General features: G+C 43.8%; 1 protein-coding gene across 2 annotated transcripts in view; it reads left to right on the top strand.

Annotated features, from left to right (window-relative positions):
* LOC310706510 (broad substrate specificity ATP-binding cassette transporter ABCG2-like) overlaps positions 1-11,444 on the top strand; it is a 39,108-nt gene extending 27,664 nt beyond the window's left edge. For both annotated transcript variants that reach the window (XM_083502582.1, XM_083502583.1), the window contains exons 12-16: positions 3,507-3,631; positions 4,423-4,577; positions 4,824-4,913; positions 6,672-6,775; positions 10,753-11,444. In XM_083502582.1, the coding sequence (XP_083358708.1) occupies positions 3,507-3,631; positions 4,423-4,577; positions 4,824-4,913; positions 6,672-6,775; positions 10,753-10,900 (622 nt within the window). In that variant the 3' untranslated portion in view covers positions 10,901-11,444. The remainder of the gene's footprint in view (positions 1-3,506; positions 3,632-4,422; positions 4,578-4,823; positions 4,914-6,671; positions 6,776-10,752) is intronic.
* Positions 11,445-13,817: the final 2,373 nt, after the last annotated feature.

Below are 13,817 nucleotides of genomic sequence, written 5' to 3'. Positions count from 1 at the left end.
CACAAGGCACCAGAAGTTGCGTTGGGGGCCATGCGGTGTGGGTGCTGGGCACCCACCCAAAAATTTTGGTGGGTGCTCAAGCACCCAGGGCCCCCTAGAGATGGCACCCTTGGAGGGCAGGGGAGAAGATGAGGGTGAAGGAGACTGAGCGGAGATATGATAGACATCTTCAAGTATCTGAAGGGCTGTCACATGGAGGAGGGAACAAGCTTGCTTTCTCCTGCTCTGGAGAGTGGAACCAGAACCCATGGCTTCAAGTTACAAGAAAGGAGATCCCAACTAAACATCAGGAAGAACTTCCTGACAATAAGAGTTGTTCAATAGTGGAATGGTCTCCCTTGAGAGGTTGTGAACTCTCCTTCCTTGGAGGTTCAGAAGCAGAGGCTGGATAGCCATCTATCACAGATGCATGCGTGACCCCCGAAACCCGGAAGTAACCCATTCCGGTACTTCCAGGTTTCAGCGGTTCATAACCTGAAAAAACGCAACCTGAAGCAGCTGTAACCCGAGGTATGACTGTGCTCTCATTTCGTCTGAGACTCAGGAAACACCAGGACAGGAAACAAGGCTTCCGTTGGGGTTAGCAACGGAAGTGACAATTCACCGTGCTATTCAACAGAACTGATGATTCACCCCTTTCCCTGAGATCTAATACTTTATGTTGAGATGCCTGACTTTGCAGGGGCTTGAATGAGATGACTCTCAGGGTCCCTTTCAACTCTCTTTTACTCTCACAAGATTGAATGTAATAATATGATAATAATAATTTATTACAGTATTTATACCCCGCCCATCTCGCTGGGCTTCCCCAGCCACTTTGTACAGTGGTGCCCCGCAAGACGAATGCCTCGCAAGACGGAAAACTCGCTAGACAAAAGAGTTTTCCGTTTTGGAGGTGCTTCGCAAAACGAATTTCCTATGGGCTTGCTTCGCAAGACGACAATGCCTTGCGAGTTCCTGCGGTTTTTTCCCTCTTTCCCCCCCTCTTTCTAAGCCGCTAAGCCGCTTATCAGCTGATCAGATCAGCAGATAAGCCGCTAAAAGCCGCTAATAGTGCTAATAGCGCTAATCCGCTAATCCGTCAATGGGCTTGCTTCGCAAGACGAAAAAACCGCTAGACGAAGAGAATCACAGAACGGATTCTTTTCGTCTTGCGAGGCACCACTGTATTGCCCTCGGCTGTATTTGAGGGACGATTCCAACAGATTCCACCCAAAAAACACTCATGTCCCTGTGGAGATGGCAGCACCGAATCGGTGGCGCATGCCCTTCTGGCTTGCCCTCTTTATAAAGACTTGAGGAATGAGATTATCACCCTTCTTCTATTGTCCATTCCGGGTCGCCCAACCACTGCCACAGTGTCCTTTCTCTTGGCAGATGAAGATGAGCAGGTGACAGCAAAGGTTGCAAGGTTTTTAGCTGGGGCAATCAGAGTACGATCCGCTATTTGACTATTGATTCAAAACCCTAACATGTATTTTATATAATTGACTTTTTATTTCTATTCTTTGTATATTGTATTGTTGTTTTTTTGCCATGGCCGATGGCTGACGCAAATAAAGATTAATTCATTCGTTTGTTCATTCATTTCCTCCCAACTCTATACTCTATGATTCTATGAGTTAGTAGGAAGTTTCAAAGCACAGGGGTGGCTAACCTTATTTGGGCTGAGGGCTGCACTCGCCCATGGCCAATCCTCCAGGAATTGCATATCAAAATGGGTGTGGTTGGCGTTTAAAAGCAGGCATGACCATTTTTTAATATAAAAAAGGGGTATGTAAAAAAAAACCAACCTTCTGGGAGTACAGTACAGTGGTATCTCGGGTTAAGAACTTAATTCGTTCTGGAGGTCCGTTCTTAACCTGAAGCTTTTCTTAACCTGAGGTACCACTTTAGCTAATGGGGCCTCCCACTGCCGCTGCGCCGCTGCCACCCGATTTCTGTTCTCATCCTGAAGTAAAGTTCTTAACCCGAGGTGCTATTTCTGGGTTAGCAGAGTCTGTAACCTGAAGCGTCTGTAACCTGAGGTACCACTGTACAGTGGTACCTTAGTTGTCAAACCTAATCCATTCCAGGAGTCGTTCGACTCCCAGAACAGTTCGAAAACCAAGGCGCGGCTTCCGTTTGGCTGCAGGAGCTTCCTGCACTCAATCAGAAGCCGCGTCAGATGTTTGGCTTCCAAAAAACGTTCGCAAACCGGAACACTCACTTTCGGGCTTGTGGCGTTCAGGAACCGATTTGTTCGGGAGCCAAGGCGTTCAACAACCGAGGTACCACTGTACTGCAGCTGGAGACATATGGGAGCAGTGAACAGTTCTACGTATGTGAACTACATACTGTCAGTTCACATCCCATGTGGACCACTGCAGTGTGAGAACAGTGCAAGTAGAATACCCTTCACTGATAAAGCATGGAAATCCATCAAAGAGCTGAGCCGAGTCTGGTAAAGCCTGATGTGATAATTGGCCCTTGACATCTTGGAATCAAATCCCATTAGCTCATGAAAATGGAATTTCTGTAGCTCTGGGCAGTATTTCAACACTAGCGTGAGTTTGAGAAAACTATCTGGAAGATCAGAACGCAAACTTACCAAAGCTGAGCAGGACTAGTGGTGATGTTTCCATGAGGGAGATTGGTTGGGAATGCTGAGAATGTCTCCTCGAGCTCCAAGTCAGGAATGAAACCTTAGAAGTGATCGAGTCCTGACCGTGTATTTATAAACATGCACATTTTGTAATTAATATTGCTAGAGGGATTGCAACTCCAGCTGAAGAGAAGAGAATCGTTTTTTTCTTAGAAGTGAGCCGGAGATATATTTCATTAATATGTCATTAATAATGTTTTTATTATTGCTTGTTAGCTGCCCTGAACCTGGCCTTGGCTGGGGAGGGCGGGGTATAAATAAAAAAATATTATTATTATTATTATTATTATTATTATTATTATTATTATTATGCAAGAGAGCATCAGTGGCAAATGTGAAACTCTGAGTATGATAAAATTTTGACAGTGGAACAGACTCCCTTCATTGGAGGTTTTTAAGTAGATGTTGGACGTCCATCTTTAGTTTAGGCTTTAGTTGAGATTCCTGCATTGCAGGCGGTTGGACTCAATGATCCAACTCTGTTGGACCTCCGTTCCAACTTCTATGATTCTATGAAATGGTTCCTTTCTCTTCTCCTAATTTTGCTGTTGTTTAGTCGTTTAGTTGTGTCCAACTCTTCGTGACCCCCTGGACCAGAGCACACCAGGCCCTCCTGTCTTCCACTGCCTCCCGCAGTTTGGTCAAACTCATGCTGGTAGCTTCGAGAACACTCCCCAACCATCTCGTCCTCTGTCCTCCCCTTCTCCTTGTGCCCTCCATCTTTCCCAACATCAGGGTCTTTTCCAGGGAGTCTTCTCTTCTCATGAGGTGGCCAAAATATTTTCCTAATTAGCAAGTCCTTAAATTTCTCTTATCATGTGTGCGCCTTTCCAGTAAGCCATATTCTTTCCTGTCCTCACAGCCACCAGTATACCAGCGGTTATTACAGAGTCTCTGCATATTTCCTTGCCCTGATGCTTGGAGACCTGCTACCCATGAGGACCATGCCTGCAATCATATTTTCATGTATAAGCTACTGGATGATTGGTAAATAATAATCTGTATTTTTGTACACTGTCATACCAACGAACATGTCAACTTCATCCTTCCTTGGTGGGACTCTTCATATGCCTCAGAGGCCTTACCTCAGGCCTGTGCTGTTAACCAGTTCCATTATTTTATAAAAAGTTTGTTATCTTGATTTCTTATTTTTCCAGTAACTTTCGCCATTTCCCCATATTCCATCAGTTTTTGTATTCATTCCTCTTTTGCTGGGACTTCTTCTTTCCATTTTTGGGCAAGTAACATTCTTGCCGCTGTAGTAAAAAAGGTAAAGGGACCCCTGACCATTAGATCCAGTCGTGACCGACTCTGGGGTTGTGTCGCTCATCTCGCTTTATTGGCCGAGGGAGCCGACGTACAGCTTCCGGGTCATGTGGCGAGCATGACTAAGCCGCTTCTAGCAAACCAGAGCAGCGCACGGAAACACCTTTTACCTTCCCGCTGGAGTGGTACCTATTTATCTACTTGCACTTTGACGTGCTTTTGAACTGCTAGGTTGGCAGGAGCAGGGACCGAGCAACGGGAGCTCACCCCGTCACGGGGATTCGAACCGCTGACCTTCTGATCGGCAAGTCCTAGGCTCTGTGGTTTAACCCACAGCGCCACCCACATCCCACTGTAGTAGCATACATTAATAAGTTTCTATACAATTTGGGTAGTTCTGTCCCTATAATCCCCAAAATGAAAGCTTCTGAGTTTGTTTTTAGAAATATCCTTTCCAGTCTTCTACTTCGTGATTTGATTGTTCATTGCACCTATCTTCTTCCTGTTTTCAGGCTACCAGGCTGATGCGGGCCGATTCTTCTTCTTCATGCTGACTCTTGTGCTGTTGTGCTACACATCCACCTCAATGGCCCTCGCAATCTCCGCAGGGATGGACGTAGTAGCCATTGCCAACTTACTTATCACCATCTGCTTTGTCTTCATGCTGGTGAGTCTTGCATGTGTCACGTAGGCTTGGGATCAGCTCTACTACAACCATGGCTGCCTTTTTCTGCAGTTCCATATTTTGGAAAGTTCAATCCCAAATCCTGACCTCCCGCAATCCCGCCGCAGTTCGTGCGATAAAAGGAGTTGTTGCTGAATGGGCGGAGGTGTTACGATGGGTAGTTGCCTCGGGGCCTAATTCTTTAAATTGTGAATTTATTCGCACTGTTTCTCTCTCTCCAAATTCCAGATATTTTCTGGCTTACTGGTGAACCTTCCCACCGTCATGGGTTGGCTGAACTGGTTGAAATATTTCAGCATTCCCAGATACGGCCTCACGGTGAGTATGCTACAGTTAACATAGATTGGGGAGGACCCGTCTAAACCCTAGAAATTAATAAATGGTAAGATTTTGATTGGTTGGGATATTGATGGAAGCACAAGCTGCAGGACTGCGCCAGACAAGGAATCCTTAGGCTGGCTTATACAAACCAGCCTGGCTTGTCTTCTGTTAACATGACAAAAGGGGTTGATGGGGAGACAGATGTTGGCAAGGTGATGGAGTGTGTGTTTGAAGTGACAGGAAGAGTGAGTTTTTAGCAAGGGGTTATGGGAAGAAGAAGAAGAAAGAAGAAAGACTGGGATCCATCTTGGGCAGGCTGACTGAAGGCTAGCTGGGTGTGCTGGTCCCATGGGCTAACCAAGAGGCGAGGTCCGAGTCCAGTCCAAGGTCGAAGGTGGAGTATGGAGGCAGTCCATAGTAGCTGAAGCTGGGTGCAGGGCAGGGAGTCGGGTGAGGTCAGGAGCTGTGGCAGGACAGGGTTCAGGCAGGAACTGACAACCCACAAAGTTGCTCCCACAACTTGGGACTGGGGCTGGCTGGCTTTTATCTGCCCCGAGGCATAGGGCGGCCCCGATCCTCAGGTGACTCACCTCTCCTGGCCTGGAGGCGAGCACTCCTCCTGCGGGAACTTAGTTCCCTCCGCCTCTCTGCCCTGAGCCTCTGCAGCTCAGGAGAAGCTGGAGGGTTACCGGACCCAGAGGCAGCCTCAGCTTCCCCTGACGGGGCTGAGAGTGGAGCACCTCCATCACCTCAGGAGCCAGAGCAGACTCAGCTGGTGCCTGCACCTGAGGATCCAGCACAGGTGAGGACCCTTCAGGCTCATGCCCCAGCCCCGGCTCAGCTGGTTCTAGAGGTGGGGAATCCTGCGCAGGCTGGGATTCCTCAGGTTCAGCCTCCGAGTCCGAATCCCAGGCCATCACACTGGGAGAGATGCCTTAGACTCTAGGGATACATAGCTACATTGGGCAGCTTCTATGCATCAGATGAGCTTCAAGTTAAATATCAGATGCACTTAAATATAAACAGTTGTTGAGAAAGCCACTCCTTCTTAAGCAGGATTTTCAGAAGAGAATCGTGATTGTTACAGCCCTTGATTAAAAGCGTGATTCCCCCCCCCCCCACAAAATAAGGGCACATCTGTTTTTAAAGTTGTTTCCAATGGAGCAACCTGAACAATAAATAAAATGTTGATACTTGTAAGCTGGCGAAGTCATGAAACTCTGTGTAGGCATATTTGCTGTTGACAAAGTTGCACGGATTATGAAGTTAATGGACTATGCAGAACTAGATAAACTAACAGGAAGGATTTGAAACCGGAGGGACCAGAAATTCACGGAAGACTGGAGTAAATTTACGGACTATTTGAAAAGTATTTGTGAAGATCAGACGACGTTTGTAGGTTTGTGAGGAGTATTATTGGAAGTATTGCAAAAATGGAGAAGGGAAAGGATGATTTGTTAAGAGATGTAAAGGCAATATAAAGTTAAGAAACGCATAAGAAGTGGATAAAAAGGTGGATCATCAGAGGTGCTGATGGAAGTCTAGAAAGATTGTATAAGTAATAAGTTTTGTGGTACATTTTATAATTTATATGTTAAAATCAATAAAAATTATTGGGGGGGGGAGACAAAGTTGCACAGATTGACCATGGCTGTGTTAAAATCAGCAAATATTCAGTTGATACAACAGGCTGCTTTGGAGATTCTCTTTTTGGTATTATTGTGACTCTATTTTGCTCTCTGGCTTCCTACACAGGCCCTTGAAGTCAACGAGTTTAGAGACCTGCGTTTCTGTGCAAACGCCACAGAATCCTTTCCATTGCAAAGTTGTCCCCCAAGTTCTCCTCAGACCAGAGAAATGTGAGTATCCCAGCCGGAGGCGGGTGGACCACATACATTGTCTTCCAGAAGAATTACTATCCTCGTCAGTTTGGGGTTGCTCCCTTAGATACTCTCTTCCTAAATCATATCATATGCATGTCATGGTGCGTTCTTCATAGTTCTATTGAAAACTAGTCAGTAACGGAAGAACAGTCCGTCTCATCAAGGTCCCATATAAAGAACCCAGAAACCAAACTCACAAAGAGTATTGATAAAGACTGCCTCCTGATTTAAAGAAAGAGTACCTAGAATCATAGAATCATAGAGTTGGAAGAGACCACAAGGGCCATCGAGTCCAACCCCCTGTCAAGCAGGAAACACCATCAGAGCACTCCTGACATATGGTTGTCAAGCCTCTGCTTAAAGACCTCCAAAGTAGGAGACTCCACCACACTCCTTGGCAGCAAATTCCACTGTCGAACAGCTCTTACTGTCAGGAAGTTCTTCCTAATGTTTAGGTGGAATCTTCTTTCTTGTAGTTTGGATCCATTGCTCCGTGTCCACTTCTCTGGAGCAGCAGAAAATAACCTTTCTCCCTCCTCTATGTGACATCCTTTTATATATTTGAACATGGCTATCATATCACCCCTTAACCTCCTCTTCTCCAGGCTAAACATGCCCAGCTCCCTTAGCCGTTCCTCATAAGGCATCGTTTCCAGGCCTTTGACCATTTTGGTTGCCCTCCACTGGACACGTTCGTTTGTCAGTGTCCTTCTTGAATTGTGGTGCCCAGAACTGGACACAGTACTCCAGGTGAGGTCTGACCAGAGCAGAATACAGTGGCACTATTACTTCCCTTGATCTAGATGCTATACTCCTATTGATGCAGCCCAGAATTGCATTGGCTTTTTTAGCTGCCACGTCACACTGTTGGCTCATGTCAAGCTGATTGAAACTGCAGCCCTATATCACTTACCAGGGAGTAAGATCTAGTAGGTTGAATTGGACTTATCTTTGAGAAGACATTAAATTGATTAAAACTCATATGATTAATGGATCGGTTAAACCTCATGGAAGATGGAGGTTGCCATCTGTAGTTTTCTTCTCTTTGGGTCAAAAGCCTTGGATTTCTGGGAAATAGCCATCCATACCTACCCCCTGGACTGTGCCCCACTCAAGAATATCCCTCCTAAAGCCACTGTGTGCTTGTACAAAATATTTCAGTTCCCCTAAGCCACATCCTTGTGTGTCGATTACTACATTTTGGCTACAGAAGGCTCCTCAACATTCAACATGCGGGTGGCACTGTAGTCTAAACCACAGAGCCTAGGGCTTGCCGATCATAAGGTCGGCAGTTCGAATCCCCGCGACGGGGTGAGCTCCCGTTGTTCGGTCCCAGCTCCTGCCAACCTAGCAGTTCGAAAGCACGTCAGAGTGCAAGTAGATAAATAGGTACCGCTCTGGCAGGAAGGTAAACGGCGTTTCTGTGCGCTGCTCTGGTTCGCCAGAAGCAGTTAATCTTAAAACATAACAATACAGAACTGCAGCTAATCTTAATATATAACACTATGATTCTATGAATTCAATGAAAAAGGGTCTAACTCTTCTCCCGGTGCTCATTTCCCACAAATTATTTGCAGTGGGCATTGTCAGGGGTGCATAAAGGGGTGGAAAATACCCAGAATAATAATAATAATAATAATAATAATAATAATAATAATAATAATAATAATAATAATAATTTATATCCCGCCCTTCCCCAGCCGAAGCCGGGCTCAGGGCGGCTAACAACAATAAAACAGTACAAAAGTACAGCATAAACAACACTCTAAAATCATTCATTATAAAATTAATTAATTCAAGCCACTGGCAACCATTGGGCCAGAGCTCCGCGAAGATTGCCGAGGGAGGGAGTCAGGCTGTGCCCTGGCCAAAGGCCTGGTGGAACAGCTCTGTCTTGCAGGCCCTGCGGAAAGATGTCAAGTCCCGCAGGGCCCTGGTCTCTTGTGACATAGTGTTCCACCAGATCGGAGCCACAGCCGAAAAAGCCCTGGCTCTAGTTGAGGCCAGCCTAACTTCTCTGTGGCCTGGGATCTTCAGGATGTTTTTATTTGAAGACTGTAAGTTTCTCTGTGGGGCATACCAGGAGAGGCGGTCCCGTAGGTACGAGAGTCCTAGGCCGTATAGGGCTTTAAAGGTTAAAACCAGCACCTTAAACCTGATCCTGTACTCCACCGGGAGCCAGTGCGGCTGGTATAGCACCGGGTGAATGTGATCTCGCAGCGAGGACCCTGTAAGGAGTCTCGCTGCAGCATTCTGCACCCGCTGGAGTTTCTGGGTCAGTCTCAAGGGCAGCCCCACGTAGAGCGAGTTACAATAATCCAGTCTGGAGGTGACCGTCGCGTGGATCACAGTGGCTAGGTCAGGGCGATAGAGGTAAGAAAAAAATGAAATGAAGAATGCAGCAAGAGTTGGCCTTTGGGAGAAATTGTGTGTATTCACAATGGCAACCTTGGTAGTCTTGAATCAGTAAGCATTTGTTTTTGTTTTTCTAAAGTAATATTTATTAAAGTTTCATAAACAATCAAAAGCTTCAAAGTTTAAACATAGAATACACAAACCGAGAAAAACTACAAAATTAAAAAAATACAAAACACGTAAAAAATACACAATAAAGAACAGTTAACAAAATAGAAGAAAAGAGAATAAAAAACGCCAATAAGCAAAACAGAAAAAAGATTAGTATTTTCATATCTTATATTTCATCCACTAGTTCCTTGACCTCCTCACACCTCCCTTTTTGTATTCCAATTCAGATATTTAGTTCAGCAAATCCTTACCCTCTGTCATTTATCCTTGCTCAGCATCTTAACCTATAATAAATATATATTTTGCACCATTATCAATCCATATTTACATATTCTTATTAATCTTTTTATCAACACTGCTTGTTTTCAATCCAACATCTCTTTAACAGAATCAGTAAGCATTTGTTTTCCGGTTACAGATAGGTAGCCGTGTTGGTCTGCCATAGTCAAAATAAAAAATTCCTTCCAGTAGCACCTTAAAGACCAACTAAGTTAGTTCTTGGTATGAGCTTTCGTGTGCATGCACACTTCTTCAGATACACTGAAACAGAAGTTGCCAGATCCTTCTATATAGTGAGAAGGTGGGGAGGGGTATTACTTAGAAGGGTGGTGGGAATGGGAGATTGGCAGATAGCTGAGATGAGCCTGTTGACGTAGCACCTTAAAGACCAACTAAGTTATAGCACCTTAAAGACCAACTAAGTTATAGCACCTTAAAGACCAACTAAGTTAAGTTACAGTCTAAGTTACAGTCTAAGTTACAGTCTAAGTTACAGTAATATATAAAAGGATGTCACATAGAGGAGGGAGAAAGGTTGTTTTCTGCTGCTCCAGAGAAGCGGACACGGAGCAATGGATCCAAACTACAAGAAAGAAGATTCCACCTAAACATTAGGAAGAACTTCCTGACAGTAAGAGCTGTTTGACAGTGGAATTTGCTGCCAAGGAGTGTGGTGGAGTCTCCTTCTTTGGAGGTCTTTAAGCAGAGGCTTGACAACCATATGTCAGGAGTGCTCTGATGGTGTTTCCTGCTTGGCAGGGGGTTGGACTCGATGGCCCTTGTGCTCTCTTCCAACTCTATGATTCTATGATTCTAACTAAGTTACAGTCGTTAAGAGTCGTCAACAGGCTCATCTCAGCTATCTGCCAATCTCCCATTCCCACCACCCTTCTGAGTAATATCCCTCCCCACCTTCTCACTATATAGAAGGATCTGGCAACTTCTGTTTCAGTGTATCTGAAGAAGTGTGCATGCACACGAAAGCTCATACCAAGAACTAACTTAGTTGGTCTTTAAGGTGCTACTGGAAGGAATTTTTCATTTGTTTTCCGTGCTTGGGGATAGAGAAAGGGTTGTCTTTCTACAGCTGCAGCATTGCTTCAGTTAATGAATAACATTCTGAATGTGTGTACTATCCTTTTTGACAGGTGCTATGGCGAGCAATACCTCTGTGGACAGGGAATAGAGCCTACCAACTGGGCAATGTGGGAGAACATTGTGGCCCTTAGCTGTATGACAGTCATCTTCCTCCTGATAGCATATGCCAAACTGCGGTTCATGAAGAAATTCACCTAATGCAAAAAAGATGACCTACAAGATGGACATTTAAGTCTTCCTAGGTCCAACCGGAAAAAGTCATTGTTTCAATTAACTGGGAGGACCAGACTGCACCAACCACGTTTTTTTACATTGCTGATATTTAATCTTTTTTGTAAAGGAAGCAATTTGTTTTAACTGATTCGTTTTTTATATCGAATTCTGTCATTCACTTTGACGCTGAGATTAACCTTGTATGTTTCTCAGGAAATCTGTTTAGATCTGTAATTAGTTTTCTTTGGGGAAGGGGGAGCACTTTGTAAACTGAGTCTGGGGACTCAGCTGCAATGAAAACGTTTTAAGTGTGTTGTAAAGTGCATTATGCAAAGGTGACACAAGGTGGCGATCATGAGCTATGGCAAAATCTGTATATTTTTCAAAATGTGTTGTTGTTTTTTAAAGCATTTTCGCAGCGTTTTTTTTTATATGTGTCTAGATTCCACCTGAGTTAAAAGGGCAGCAGCGGTTAAATCTGAAGAAAACAGAGGGCAAGGGGAAATCAATAAAGGAAGTGAACCTAAAACGGTGCTGAAGAAAAAGTATGTTTTTATTTGAGAAAGCACTCCCAGTGAAAGTCCTAGTGTGTTTCAAGTGTAAGCTGCCTTCCTCAGGAGTGCTGTGGGAAGTGACCTCCCAAAAGGTGAAGGGCAAGATTCAAGAACCCTTTTCTGCTTGTGGGAAGACTCCCCCCCCCCCCCCGAACAGAACACAGACAGAGCAGAGGGAAGACTGTTCCATCAGGCCGCAGAAATACTTGTACTGGCAGAATTAGCGCTGTGCTGAATTCCACCTAAAGAAACTTATCGTTTGAATACCGTATTTTTCGCTCTATAAGACGCACCAGACCAGAAGACACACCTACTTTTTGTTTTGTTTTTTTATAAAATTTTTATTAAGTTTTAACAATGCACAACAAGAAAAATACAAAAACAAAAAATATAAAAACACAGCATACATACTACAAAATACAACACTACAAACATTAAACACAAAAATACAAAGATACATACATTAAAAACTAATAATAAAAAAGAAAAAGAACATATAGGAAAAACACAAAAATTCCCTCTTTCTTGGTTTTATATCTTAAATTCACATATTTTCCTGACTTCCTCACATCCCCCGTTCTTGTATCCCTTTTAAAAGTTGATTCAGCAAATTCATAGCCCTTAGTTTGTCTATTTGTTAATTTGTTAATTTAATCTTAAATTTTATCTTATTGCTAGAGCCCCCACAGTTCATTTCAATGTTGTCAACATTCAGAAATTTTACAGTGTTTCTGCAAATAAATTTTAAATTTCCCCCAATCTTCTTCCACTTGCTCTTCTCCCTGGTCTCGAATTCTGCCAGTCATGACACACCTACTTTTTGGAGGAGGAAAACAAGAAAAAAAATATTCTGAATCTCAGAAGCCAGAACAGCAAGAGGGATCGCTGTGCAGCGAAAGCAGCAATCCCTCTTGCTGTTCTGGCTTCTGCGATAGCTGCGCAGCCTGCATTCACTCCATAAGACGCACACACATTTCCCCTTACTTTTTAGGAGGGAAAAAGGGAGTCATAGAGCAAAAAATACGGTACTTATGCTGACAGAATGATCTCCTTAGCGCTGTGCTGAATTCCACCTAAATAAACTTATCGTTCAAAAATTATTGTATGTCCAATTGGCAGGTGGATAGCTGGAAGTAACTTTTATCTGTTCTTGAGCTATCCCTTTTTCTTTTTATTCTATGATTATTTCCTTTAATATTTTCGTGCGCGCTCTCTCTCTGTGTAATATTCTCACTTACTGTATTTTGGCAAGAATGGAGGCAGGGGAAGATGTTGAGCAGTAGGTGAAAGACGCTGAGTGCTAGGCAGGGAAGAGAGGAGGTCAGCTGGGGAAAGAAAGAGATGCTCCCAGGTGAGAGATGGGAGGGTGCATCCTTCTCCGTATGGGATAAAAGTTAGGATATATCGTTGAGAGAGGATTCTTCCACAGTGGTACCTTGGTGGTTCTCATATGCCTTGGTACTTGAACAACTTGGAACCAGAACGCTGCAAAACCGGAAGTAAGTGTTCAGGTTTGCGAACTTATATTGGAAGCGGAACATGTTCTGTTTTGAGATTTACGCTTCCAATTTGAGTGTGACGCTGAGGTCTGCCTGTTTTTGCTATTTATTTTGCGTTTTTGCGGCTTTTTCGTTTTGTTTTGGTGACTGTGGGGAACCCAGTTCAGCTACTGATTGATTGATTGATTGTGTGACTGCAGTACATTGTTTATTGCTTTCATTTTTATGGATCAATGGTCTCGTTAGATAGTAAAATTAATGTTAAATGGCTGTTTTAGGGGTTGTTTTTAAAAGTCTAGAACAGATTAATCCGTTTTGCACTACTTTCTATGGGAAAGCGTGTCTTGGTTTTGGAACGCTTTGGTTTTGGGATGGACTTCTGGAACGGATTAAGTTTGAGAACCAAGGTACCATTTTAGTTCTTTTCTCTTTCTTTCTTTCTTTCTTTCTCTCACTCTCTCTTTTAATTATTCCTTATTTAGATTATTATTTTTTTATTTTTACTGTACTGTGAAAAATAAAACTTTATTTTAAAAAAAGAAATGTATCATTCAGTGAATAAATTGGGGACTATATTGTCTCAGAGGCCCCTAAACATGAGGCCCTAAGCTACTGAAGGTAATGGGGCCCTTTATATGTCCAGCTGTCCTTTGTCAACAACAAATTGTCGCTGTTTTTTGTGTTGAATATATGCTGTATGGTAATTTATGGACCTAATAGGTATCTCAAGCCATTTGCACATGCAGAATGTAGGCACCCTATAGATAGAAATGAGCAAACCAGTGATATTTTAGGGAGCAGGCTAGCAGGGCGGGCCCCATTACCTACACAACCACAAAACACTGTTGC

This window comes from Podarcis liolepis (assembly GCF_965112155.1).
Source record: "Podarcis liolepis genome assembly, chromosome: 5".
NCBI classification, from domain to species: Eukaryota; Metazoa; Chordata; class Lepidosauria; order Squamata; family Lacertidae; genus Podarcis; species Podarcis liolepis.
This window is presented reverse-complemented; position numbering and strand designations above follow the sequence as displayed.